At 34.6% G+C, this 13,243-nt stretch overlaps 3 protein-coding genes and 1 long non-coding RNA gene across 4 annotated transcripts; 1 reads left to right on the plus strand and 3 right to left on the minus strand.

Annotated features, from left to right (window-relative positions):
* Window positions 1-26: 26 nt before the first annotated feature.
* LOC114535623 (vascular endothelial growth factor receptor 1-like) lies at window positions 27-5,860 on the minus strand. Its single transcript, XM_028556906.1, has 7 exons — window positions 5,798-5,860; window positions 4,745-4,770; window positions 4,027-4,062; window positions 2,502-2,864; window positions 1,598-1,864; window positions 1,102-1,347; window positions 27-968 (listed from the first exon to the last, which is right to left on the minus strand). Exons 4-7 carry the CDS (start codon window positions 2,611-2,613, stop codon window positions 862-864), a joined length of 732 nt encoding a protein of 243 aa, XP_028412707.1. The 5' UTR covers window positions 2,614-2,864; window positions 4,027-4,062; window positions 4,745-4,770; window positions 5,798-5,860; the 3' UTR covers window positions 27-861.
* On the plus strand, window positions 4,745-13,066 carry LOC114535617 (neural cell adhesion molecule 1-B-like). The gene is made up of 11 exons (XM_028556899.1): window positions 4,745-5,085; window positions 7,318-7,406; window positions 8,151-8,412; window positions 8,662-8,931; window positions 9,268-9,522; window positions 9,691-9,969; window positions 10,243-10,515; window positions 10,913-11,122; window positions 11,509-11,527; window positions 11,833-11,911; window positions 12,412-13,066. The coding sequence occupies exons 1-11, from the start codon at window positions 5,031-5,033 to the stop codon at window positions 12,643-12,645; spliced, it is 2,025 nt and encodes a 674-aa protein (XP_028412700.1). The 5' UTR covers window positions 4,745-5,030; the 3' UTR covers window positions 12,646-13,066.
* Window positions 6,517-7,096, minus strand: LOC114535626. Its single transcript, XR_003688338.1, has 2 exons — window positions 6,744-7,096; window positions 6,517-6,629 (listed from the first exon to the last, which is right to left on the minus strand). It is a non-coding gene; the product is annotated as an uncharacterized LOC114535626 (long non-coding RNA).
* LOC114535642 (histidine-rich glycoprotein-like) lies at window positions 7,416-11,039 on the minus strand. Its single transcript, XM_028556928.1, has 3 exons — window positions 10,918-11,039; window positions 10,817-10,831; window positions 7,416-7,743 (listed from the first exon to the last, which is right to left on the minus strand). Exons 1-3 carry the CDS (start codon window positions 11,037-11,039, stop codon window positions 7,416-7,418), a joined length of 465 nt encoding a protein of 154 aa, XP_028412729.1.
* Window positions 13,067-13,243: the final 177 nt, after the last annotated feature.

A 13,243-nucleotide genomic window follows, 5' to 3' on the forward strand; every position in this document is an offset into this window, starting at 1 on the left:
TTATATTAGCGTGTAGCAAATATGTAATAAAGGACATTATCAATCTTTACATTTCTGATTAACTGCTCTTTCAGTGTTGCACTGTGTTGAGCCCATAAAATACTAGCGTCAAAAATTCCTCGCGCATTTTGAAAATGTATTTAATGTTTCAGTCAAGTTTCGAGGCAAAATACTTCCAGAAAACTTTTAATTCAGACGAGAGATGATCTTCAAACTCTTCCAACCATAACTAGTATAAGAACCAAATATCTTATTTCTAAAAGTAAAAGGGAATGCATGTGTACTATGTAAAAAAGTTGCCTGAACTTAACCTAACCCTGAACAAGCAAAGTAATAATTATTACCAAAACTAACTACGGTGGTAAGTGGTGAGGGGACCTAGCATTTTACATTTATTTTTAAAGTTATCTCTAAGTCTCGATCCTTGTTTGAACTACATATTCAGTCATATTCAGTCATATTATAGAACCGAAGTAACTAAAAGCAATTATCTGTTATCTGTTTGCATGCATGACGTCATAATCTGTCATAAGGCGTCATCTTGGTTGACAGACACTACAAAGTAGATTTCTACTTTTTCTTTCTTTGTTTATTATATACCTATCTAGTATCTATACCTAAAATATCTCGTTGTATTGAATGGTATGTATCAACCAAGATGGCAGCTATTATAGCCTATACTGGCTGTAGGTTAGTCGTGGCCAAGGATACATGCTTGCACAGCCGGTGATGTGTCTATAAATAACTGCTTCAACTAGTGTTCGTGATGGTGAGTGCTTGCTCTCGTGCATGACAAAGAGTGGAGTTGCTGAGTACTGAGTAGTAAGTATAAGTATTTACATAATATCACGGCATTATTCATTATTTATGAGGTTCACAAATGAATTGATGCAAGAAGAATACTGTCAGTAGAGTCAACAAAATGCTTGAATGTGATTTCTGAACTGCACCAGATTGTGGACCTTCATCTAAATGAAAAATATATACAATGTGTTAAAAAAAATTGACAAGTACCGTATATATATATATATATATATGGCATGCCAGCCATTAAACGCTATGAATAGCAAATTTAAAAGTCAGAAATAATTGTTTTTCTACCAAAATTTAAGGTGTGTTGGCAAGATTTTTCCATTCCCGCACTATTGTTGGCTGTAAGACGGACATTATAATGATCTCTGGTTAACTCCACTATCCCTCCATCACAGTCAATAATACCCGTAGACGTACTATCATTGCCAGTTATATTATAACTGCACACAGGGGCAGGCGCACCAACAGCCTTTAAACTCACGAATACTGTATCGTTGCCGTTGGAATGAAGTACACTGCAATGCATGTCCAAGTCTAAAAGAAGAAAAAATCTATCAAAATTTTACAACTCATGTCTGTTATTTTGTCTAGAAACACAAGTTCAGTTCAGGCATGCAAACGTTGACTATATATAATATAGTTTTACACTATCCGTTACATCTTGTTTGTGTCTGCATGACTAAATTTTAAAATGTATTTTTTATACGTTAATATGTGTTCGTGAATAATAGATAATAAACGCAATATTAAATTTCTCAATAAACAGTTAATTCAGTTTACTTACAAATTATTTTAATTTTAATGTATATGGAACTCTGTACTTGGCCATCAGAGTTTTTTCCCTTGCATGTGTATCTTCCCTCGTGTTGTTTGGTTATATTGTTTATACGAAGTACAGCAATTCCATTACCGACAGCAATTTCTCGGGTTTCTTTGATCCATGTCACCGTTGGAGTAGGCACCCCAGATACCTGGCACCTCACATACAACGACTCTCCAATATCTTTTGTAATATCGCCAGTGTTGTTAACGCTCATACTATGCGGCTTTTCTTCAATAAAAAACACTTGTGTGACGTGATATATGCGGAAAGATTGAAATTTAAACTCACAAAAATAAAAATCTTACGAGAAAAAATTGTGATCATGGACGGCACTGTTCCATACACGAGTTTTACGTGCACATGCATGTACACAATAATACACAAGAATTCATTCTCCTCATCCGGAAAAAATAATAATTCTGCCATATAACTGCCGTGCATCTGTGTTGTACATCCTATCATTTACCCAAAAATATGCTATGATGCTTCAGCCGAGATGCACTTCATGTGTGGTTTTTTAATAACTACCCCAGACACAAGATGCATGCCTTGAAAGAAAATTTGAAACACGCTAAATTTTATTTCAACTGCCCTAAACTGTGAAACCCCCTAAAACCAAGACTCTATGAAAAAGTTACCCTAAAAAGGAAACACCCTAAACGTTTTTCCATAGCCATGTCACAAAGTAGAAAATAGCTACAAAGCTGCAACTTGATTCTATTACTTGATTCAGGCGAAACGTTTTGAGGCACTAGTACTAGTTGAAAAATATTCACCATTGATAATATATCCCTGTTTGCATAAAAAACAGCAAGAAAATAAATAAAAATAAATGAAAATAAAACAGTATGGAAAAATTTCTTACCAGTAACATACAAAGACACATTGGATGTATTAGACTGACCATCTTTCCCCAGACTTAATACTTTAAAACTGTAATAACCCGTGTCAGCTGTAGTTATATTATTTAAAACCATTTTAACAGAGACAGTAGTAAGAGTGAGTGGAACAGCCAAGGTGATGTTAACTCTAGTTTTGTCATCAAATGATTTAAAACTCTTGGTATGAGGATCAACTTTGAACAAAAGTGAACTGTCCCCACCAATGTGACTGAATAATTCTCCCCTCAAAATATCTTTATTAGTATCCTCAAATATCCAGACAAATGTCACTGTGGAACCTGTTTTATTGATCTTGTCATATGGCTTCACACGAAAACGAGCCTCTCCTATAGACAATGCACAACATAAAGGATGTATAAATATTTTTGTTATTTTGGTGCTGTGTATTTTAAATGTGATTGGCTCATTCATAGTCACATGACTTTAAATAAATGCAATGTTTCCCCCCAGGGAAACAGGTGAAAAACTGTTGCCTGCATATTATCATAACAAAGTAAAGTGGGTTTTTTAAATGAAATTGTTGTGTAACATGTATGTTTTCGTTCCTATATAACAAAACACTTAGACATGCAAACTCGGGAAACATTCAGCCTCTTGGAAAAACAAAACTCACTATTTCCCTCGGGAGCATACATTAAGTGTATAATAACTTGTACCTATATGCAATATTGATGCATAATGTTAATTTGATGTCTTGTATATGAACAAGACATTATTGTAACTGTCATGTCTATGATATATATTGCAAAAACAAGTCTAATGCTATATGGAAGATCCAATTTACAAATATAAAAAAATGTTTAATCAGCACATATACATACAACAATTAAACAATCATATTGTTAATGTGTAAATATGCTTGACTCAGTAACACTAAACAGATGAAAGGTCTGATGAAATATAGTCAGTTATTGATAAAGCAGTACTGCATTAATGGCTTCAGTGGATTTTGCTGCTCATATAAATTACAAGACAACAGACTATAAAACATCCATAAGAAGTGAATTGGATCCAACAAAATTGGATCCAACAGAATTGGATCGTGTGAAAATTGGATCACGTGAAAATTGGATCGTGTTAACAGACCTTAAGAGTTGATAATTAACTGGAGCAAGTTCTGCTGGTTAGCTGTATGAGATCTAGTTAATTCTTTAGTTAACATGATATATGCAAGTGATATATGCCAATAATATGGGCAGGGGTAATGTTGTTAGATTTATAGTAATGAACATTACCGCAAATATTACTTATTTAATACGTTGCTGAAACAATATAGAATTTCCTTGAATGTAGAATACACACACTGTTTGAGTTTTAGCACACTATTTGTCCGGGAAAAAATGATATAAATTATGAAATTAAAAGTAAAAAAGGCAAAACAAAACACAATAGAGTCATGAATATATCAGCTGGAATATGGAATAAAGCTTAAAAGAAGAAAATAAACACTAACTGATATTAATAAATCCAAATAAATATAAAACATACCATTTCCATTAGAGATGTGTATTACAATGAAAGCACCTATTAAAAGAAATGTCCACATTGCGAGAATTTAGTTCTAAATTTGTGAGACGCTTCTTCTTGCATAAATGCACCTGATTAAAATATTTTATTATTATTACGCCGGAATTCCAGGAGGTGTGACAATTGACACGCCGGGGGACCAACCCCTATATTGATGTGTATATACACGATACAACATACTGTGAAATACTGTATAAAGTGTATATCTCAGAGTATATACCCATATAAACATATTTTACTCATAAACGTACAGTTTTTTGGGAGATGTATGTCAAATGTATCGTATTACAGCATAGAAATACGACATTGATGACGGAAAGATTGATTATCACACTTGCACGAATGAGAGATGTTCCTAGCGTGCATTGCTTGTGGTTTCTGAATTTTTTATCAATTAAATCCTCACACTGTGAGATTGATAAAACGTCGGGCCCATGGTTTGCGAGGTTTATTTTTTAGGAGTTAGGCCCGCTTTTATAGACTTGGTTTTTTTCATGAGTCATGTCTCACGACCACTGCTCACGACCCGAACCTTATGGATTATGGCTATGACTAATGCAAATCAAATGATCCAATAAAGAACTTTTATAGAATTAGGCTCTGCTTCGCTCGGTTCATGAGAGACGTGACGTATAAACTAGAGCTTACAAGAATATTAGTGGTGAAACACAATACTTACTACAGACTACAGTGGATTCGTATAATCTATTACAGACAGAAAAAAAATATAAGTTTACTTCGTCAGTGGTATCTACAAAAATAGAGCGGAAACAAACACCTGACACTCTAACCACTGGCACGTCCGTTTCTATGGCGTCAAGCCCTCCTTGCTCAAGCACATGCTAATTAATAACGCACCAGCGTCCAGCGAGTTATCATCGACTCCTAATCGAGACACAAGCATATTGTATATTGTTTTTAAAGCCTAATTACTCGAGAGTTGTTGAGAAGGATTAGTGTTCAAAATGTTTTTAATATTTCTGTTCTATCTCTTGGGATGTTCATTTAAGGAAATAACAGGTGAGTAAACCCGCAAAATAGCAGTTTTAATTGAACCTCGGTACCTGCGACGGTATAATTATATCACATTTTGCTAGTGTTATATAAATTATAGCTATAGTATCGACGCGGTTAGGAATTAACTACATTGTGGGCAGGCAGTCCGCAGTCACATATGCCTGTTTATAATAAACAACTATAAACATGTTGCACTTGTAGTAACATTTGATTTCTAACAAAGTTAAAATGTTTTAATTGTGAAAATTGCGATTGTGTCAAGTACAAATTTTATAACAATGTATTTGATACAGTGATTTAGATTTTAGACGTATTTTCCGCATAACTTAGGTTTGATATAGCATAACAACGCCATTAACTAATCCAGATATTCAATAATGGACTATAAGTTTCAATTGCACAAGGAAATTAAGGAACTTCGGAATAGGAAACAATGTTTGTCAAACAACCACTAAACCAGTGAGCCAAACTCACAAACATTCTTTCCGTTATATCTAGATTATAACCCTAACCCTGTGCCATATGAAATCACTGATGTAAAAATGCATTCTGAATTATCAAACACATAGATTGTGTTATCAAGTATCACATTTTTATATTAATTGCAAATTCTTATACTTCAGTTTTCGTTGTAATATGCCAGGCAATGTTCAATTATTGTTTAACACTTATTATTGTTTAATCTAACAGCTGGATCTCCAACGCAATAACTTACCTTTTGATGGTAACGTTTTCCAAATGTTGAGTGCTAAAATATTGAACGTGGCACCTTTTTAAGTGGTACTCTCATTTTAAGTCTAAAAAATGCAAAAAGTAAATACTATATTATTAAATGATCTCTCTCAGGTGGATGAAGTCACCAATGCAATTATTCATATTAACTAACCAGATCAACAATAAAAATAAAAGTATTTTATAATATTTCAGCCTGATACATGTTTGACTACATTTTTGTATTACATATGCAACTCCTACTAATAAAATTCTGAAGTGATATGGCACCCCTATTTATTATTGAAAAATGGTTGGTTCATTTATATAAGTTTTATAGTGGTTGGCCCTCTCCTCCTGCTTACTTTAACTTGATCAGTTCCCATGTAAAGATTTTATCTTCTTGTCATGGTGCTTTTAATTTCATTTTTAGGATCGATATAATCATGGAAATTTACGAATTATAATATCAAAATCTGCCAACAGGCCTCCTTTTTGTTTGTAAATTATTAAAAAACACTCCTCCATCAGAATGCCCTCAGTACAACCCTGCCTAAGGGTGTTTATCAGAAAAGTCAATATATGACTAACTTGCTTATAGCTATCCTGTTGAAGAAATCCATTTTATTATAATGCATACTATGTATATTTGATGTGCAATCTGACACTGTCAAACCCTTTCATAATTGCATGGTATGTTCTGTACAGTAAGTGATAATAATCAATATTCAATACTTCCATGTCAAGATGTCTTCTAGTTTATGCTACTACTTCACACTAACATTTCACCAGAAGGAGACTACCCACCTCTGCATGACCCCAACATCTGATCTGGGCTACAAAACATAACATCTCATCAGTTGATAAATGGATAATTAATAATACAATATCAATAAAAACTTCAAGTGCAGTTTACTCTATCAAAATACCAATTTTTTTACAGGCATTACCTCATGTTCAGCACACACAATGTAGTAATTCAAAACGTATTTTTTCTGAAAACATGGACGCCATTACTGACGTCATCAGAATAGAGAATAAACCTATAATAAACTGAAAGCGTTATGATTATGGAAATTATTATACAACCAAACATTATTAATGAACTAAACATTTAGGAACTAAAAAAATTCGAAAATCGTGTTTATACTAGCCTCTCAGGACAGCACTTAGCACATCATATTTTGGGAGAGGGCCGGAGGAGATGCAGATCTAAATTTTGCCGACAAAATAGGCGTGATTTGTTATAGTTGGGTGTTGTCATTTATCAACATCAGCAGTGTAATTATAAATTATTCGCAGAACTAGGGAATCAGGATGACCAGTGCCGAGCTTTAACCCTATCCCCCGACAAATAAACCCGTTTAAAAATCAAACGGGTTTATTTGTCGGGAAATAGGGTTAAAGCTCGGCACTGGTCATCCTATATTATAATTATTATTTTGCAGAAATTACAGAACCGTGCCGCAAGTGATATTAGGCATATTAGTATTTTTATGCAATATGAATGTATTTTTATTTCAGGTGAACCCAGCATTACAATTGATCCACTTTCTTCCCCGGTACAATACGTATTTAATACAAGTGAAGTTCACCTTACGTGGTATTTCAAAGTACGGTTTTTATTTTATTGTGACCCCATGACAATGACCATGACAATGACCATGACAATGACCATGACAATGACCATGACAATGACCATGACCATGACAATGACCATGACAATGACCATGACAATGACCATGACCATGACAATGACCATGACAATGACCATGACCATGACCATGACCATGACAATGACCATGACAATGACCATGACAATGACCATGACCATGACAATGACCATGACAATGATCATGACAATGATCATGACCATGACAATGACCATGACAATGACCATGACACCGTGTGCACACCCGGCACTGGCGTAGCCAGGCTGACAATGAATTTCTAAAGAATTTAATAATTCTAATGACTTGAAATTTGCATAGCATGACCAAATTGTCACGCTGGTTACGCCGCTGGTACACGGTTACGTTTTCGGGCGTTTTCTTATTTGTTTTCACGCGAAACGATAGCGTAAAGTTGAAACCAGTTTAATGTATATTGAGCATATTTCCCTTTTATCGCGTATGTGTACAGGTAGGTGAACAGGGATTTAAAACGATATTTGATGAACGAGACAAAAACGATGTCGAAAACGCATGAAAACGACGGTCGTAAGCACACATAGCCTCAAAAACCTTACATGCGGTTTGGATATTCTAAAATAAATATTTAAAAACGTGATTCAATTGCAACTCTGACTTTAAGCTTATTGTTGCTTATATTTATCATACGAATTCAATTCTTTTTAGACCAGTGGTATCTCTTTCAAACCAACAGTGTACCTCTATGTTTACACAAGTAAAAGCTATAAACGTGCTTTATTACTTATTGGCACGGGCGAATATGTTGATGATCTCTACAAAAATAGATTGTCAGGATGGAGAAATATGTCTTTGGTGACAATAACTATAAAGAATTTCAATTCTGATGATTTTACAAACTATAAAATACGTATTGAACACACACTTGTAGCGAAAGCAGTTGAGTCGGTTAAAACTCTTCAAAAGGGGGGTAAGAAATTTTTGCTATAAAATTATAGTGTTGTCGTAGGGCACAGCCATCTCTGACTATTGCTCAAATAGCTGGGCTTATTATTTTGTGACAAGTTTGCTCTGTAATTGCTCACACTTCCATGGCACCACATTTACATTTTAAAATGAAATTCTGGAAAAAATCCAATCAGATTTCCCTAATTTCCCTAACTGACATTCTTAATATTTATAATTAATTGATCGTCACGAACATCTAATTTCAATACAGTGAAACCAACACAACCTCGAATAACATGTGACAGTGCAAAAGACGACGTTTCCAGAATAATCGTGAAAGAAGGTGATGATCTTGAGTGTTTGTGTTCTGCAACAGGATTACCTCTGCCAAATGTTGTTTGGAAATTAGCTGGAAAAAGAAGTAATAGCTCCGTGTTGAAGATTAAAAAAATATCGAGAAAGGAAATGAATTTTTACACATGTGTAGCAAATAATCAATATGGATTTCACAACCAATCTGTGCTGAATGTCCATGTTCAATGTAAGTTTTAGTATTTCTGTGTGAAAGTGAGTATTACTAATAAATTTGAGCAAATTAATTGCTCGATAATTTCCGGAACACTTCTATAATACCGCGTCTGGAACTAAAAATGTGTTTTTGCAAAGAATATAACAGAATTAATAAGTATTATATTTTGAACTGGACTGCAATTATTTGAAACGAAGGAAATGATAATTTACTTATTTTGTCGAGGATCTGATGTCGGATCTGATTTGTTGATTTTTGTACTCAGATCAGCTGAATACATCATTTCTTGCATCAGCGGTGATAGATGAGTTAGTTATACTTATAGGAAATATATTCCTTTCTCCGCAGATCCTCCAAGACTTCCTGTAATTACTTCGTCTAATACAAGTTCATATATTGGGAAGAAGATAAAATTCTCCTGCACCACAGATGGTGATCCAGCACCTGTATACTCCTGGATAACACCAGAAAACAGAATTTTGGTAACTGGCACAAATTCATTGGTTGTGACGCTGAATAGTTCTGCTCAGTTTGGCGCTTACATTTGTATCGCAAGTAACATACATGGGAACAATACGAGAAACATTACCTTAAGACAATTACGTAAGTTATCAGGTGTATATAACTATGAAAAACTTCATACCATAGTCCCTGCAAATTGTTCGGGCTTGTTCTCTTTTGATAAAACAGACTAAACTGTTATTGCGCGGAAGAACGTGAGCGTTTTAAGCTTGTGTTTGTTTAATATCATCATATAATTCTGTATCTTAGTTGTCCCTGGTAAACCAAAGGCTTTGACATATATTAGAAAAACATTTGAAATCACTATAAGATGGCACGAGCCAGATGACAATGGTGGATCTATCATCACAGGATACTTCATTAAAGTGAAGTATAAAACACAGGTCATTGCAAATTCAAAGACAAGAGAACTTCAGTATAGCATAGATGAACTTCAACGAAATACGACGTATACCTTCTGTGTAACAGCAGAAAACATTGTGGGAACTAGTAATGAAACATGTGCGGAGGTGTCTACATTGTATGAAGGTACATTTTAATTACTTTACAACGCAGTTCAACTGCAAATTAATACAGGAAAGTAATAATTATATAAAAACTCGTCAGTGCATGAATTCTATTACAGCAAACAGCACTTGCGTTTTTTTCTCAATTCTCGACTCTTCACTTTTATTGATTAGCTCTTTTAGTGGAAATAATCACATATATCAAGTATTATTACTTCAAAGCAGACAATACTTGAATATCTGCTTGTATAGTCACGCAACTGAAGAATACATGACAATGTTGTTCTACGTTTAGGTCCACCGGGTGTGTCAGAACCGCCGGGACTGTCCCTTAACGGAGACAGACTTGTTGTAAAATGGGTGAAAGTCGTTGGAAATCCAGATTATTATTTGGTGGAGCACAAAACAAAAGAATATGATTGGATGATATCTGCAAAACAAGGAGTGAAAATATTGCGATATGAAATACAAAATGTTGTTCCTGGGGAATTATATGACGTCCGAATATTAGCCCAAAATAAACATGGATTAACCTATGGAAAAGTCGCTCACTTCTCAAACTTAAATCGTTAGTATACAATCCAATGATTTTCGTTTTCGAAATCGAATCTGACGCCAAGGATAACTAGAAATTGTCAGTTTAGAATGTCCATCATGCAGTAAAGGACCAATTAAGGCAGTGTATTTCAAGTGTTCCCTAGACCTCAAATTCCATACAACCATTTTGCAATAGTCAGTGGGTGTAACCATGTGACAGTTTTAATTACGCATACGTATTAATATGACAGTAATAAAACTTTGCTAAAAGTAAACCTTTACTGATGATACCAATTGATAGCAATTATTTCATGACACCCATGATGACGTACACTGAACACACCAAACTGAACGAAGTTAGAATCATAAGTAAAGGAAAAAGACTATCAGTCGTAAACACAGATGTAATTATTCTCTTGTTTATTTAGTTTACCAAAGTGCTGCATCGGTGAGTACAGTGACGTGGTTAATGACTTCAACTGAAGCTAGTAGTAGCAGCAGTACAGAAAAACCAGTGTTGGATGAATCATCAGACGACTTCCCCATCCACGGCATTATTGCTATTGCTATTTTGTGTGGACTGATAGCTATTGTTGCTGTCTTGTTCATTGTGATGTTTTGCAAACGTAGATCTCAAGGTATGCTTACTTATACAATAACTATTATGTAAATGTCAAGTACTCATAGAGTAAAGTAAAAGTAGTGGAAAGAAAGTGACTCATTGTGTGGGAATTTTACTAAGAAAAAAATAAGCTCGTTAAATTTTTCAAAAATATGCAGCAGAATAGAACCTTGATTTGCGATGATTTTCACATATTCTTTAACAGGAATAAATTCTATAGCCGGTCACATGCAAGCATTTTCATTACTGCAATCATTATTTTAATACTTGCCAAGATCAAAGTTCGATTTTACAGAGAAATTAAGAGAATTTGGATATTTTTAACATTTCATGGGAAACAGACTCTAGAGTTAAAACGCCATGAGAAAATAAACTTACCTGTTTCATTTTATTTTTGTATAGGCAATGAAAGAAATCAGCCGTAGGTATCCTTTATTTTTTAGTTAGATACAACTGTAGTCTGCATGGTCTAAGCTTAGATCAGATTGAGAAGCAAAACAAAATATAGCTTTATATCATGTATTGCTTAATCTGACCCCTTTTTTATTTTTCACCGCAAATCGCCATTGTTATATGAATGCGTGCCACCAACCTGTAATTCACTTCAATTGCAAAATTATTAAAGTTCTACTACAACTCTGTCCCTCGGTGGAATTTCCTATAAGCCTCGCCAAGGTTTGTGTGTTGATCTACGGTACAAATCATATTTTATTATTCTTTTGTAAGAAATGTGGAGCATATAACAGGACCACTGGGTGATGTGTATGCTGTGGTTGAGAGAAAAAATACCAAGAAAAAAGACAAGGTTAATATGAAAAATATTGATATCTCCCTTGATGGAATCATTCGGATAGTTATTTTTATTTTTAAAAACCGAAATCTATCAGCAGAGATCTCTTATCCAATCTGTCTGTATGGACTGGATCCACTGTTGGATTTTTAGTTAAGACAGAATGATTTGGTCAGGGTCGTCGTTAGAATCTTAATTGCGGGGCTGGGTGTACTCGTATATATATGATCAGACAAATGTATGAGATATGACACTATATATGATCAGACAAATGTATGAGATATGACACCCCCTCCCCCTCAAATAAGTCCAGGATTTGTGAGTATTTTAATCCGGACTTCCGACTTTGACAAGTGGAGAAAATTTCTTTTAACACCATTACTACGGAGGGAGGGTAACTAATAGCATATACATATTAGTTCTTCGTTTTATACTATTGGCAATTCTAGTTCCCTATGAAGACAGCTATGCCCAAGCTACTTATTTCAACTTAAGTAAAATATCTTCTTTTTTAGAATGACAGGAAGGATTTGGTGTACGCTGAATTATCAGATTTTGTTCCCAGATCCGATGACAGTAGGCCACCTCCAAGACAGGATACTGACTATGCAGATATTGAGCATGTTGTAAAAGAACAAGCTACAGCGGCCAGTACTGATAACGATTATGAAGACATACCATTACGTTCTGACGAAGAACCATGCGCAAGTACCAAAGATGTTGAACGATCAAATTCTATATCAATTTAAATTTTATTTCCATGAGGCAAGAGGTTTAAGCAGTGTGACAGCACATTTTCTAGTTGTATATATTGATAAAATGGTGTTGAAAAAGTGGGTGCATGACAACTGTATTGCTATGGACGAATAAAATTCGCCAAGTTGCGGTTTTCACCTTAGTGGCACTGTGGGATATCAGCTGTGGGACAAAATAGACTAAATATTATATTAATGAACAATGATGTAATATTTTTACGAGGCCTGGCCCAGCGCCCAGCGGGTCCGCTAGTATTTTATGTTGAAGAAATAACAAACGATATAGATTATTGAATGTTAACGAAGGATCGTTTTTAAATTACTTGTAGATGGTGCTTTAGAAGAAAAAAGTGATATTCTAATTCTTCGTTTTCCTAATAAACAATCTACGTGACTGCATGCATTTAGTGGAAAGACATATAACGTTGCATTCCGTTATTATATATAGAGGTCAGCTGAGAAAAATCGAGCGCACCACCCCAAACACCCCCGCGCATGAAAACTATGGTTTTTTTAAGGTTTTTTTAATGCCAATATACATCGCTACATAGAAAAAACGCTTTTGAGTCAGTAAGACAACACTGCATGTATG

Source organism: Dendronephthya gigantea, unplaced genomic scaffold (assembly GCF_004324835.1).
Source record: "Dendronephthya gigantea isolate DGI-Jeju-01 unplaced genomic scaffold, DenGig_1.0 000122F, whole genome shotgun sequence".
Classification (NCBI taxonomy): Eukaryota; Metazoa; Cnidaria; class Anthozoa; order Malacalcyonacea; family Nephtheidae; genus Dendronephthya; species Dendronephthya gigantea.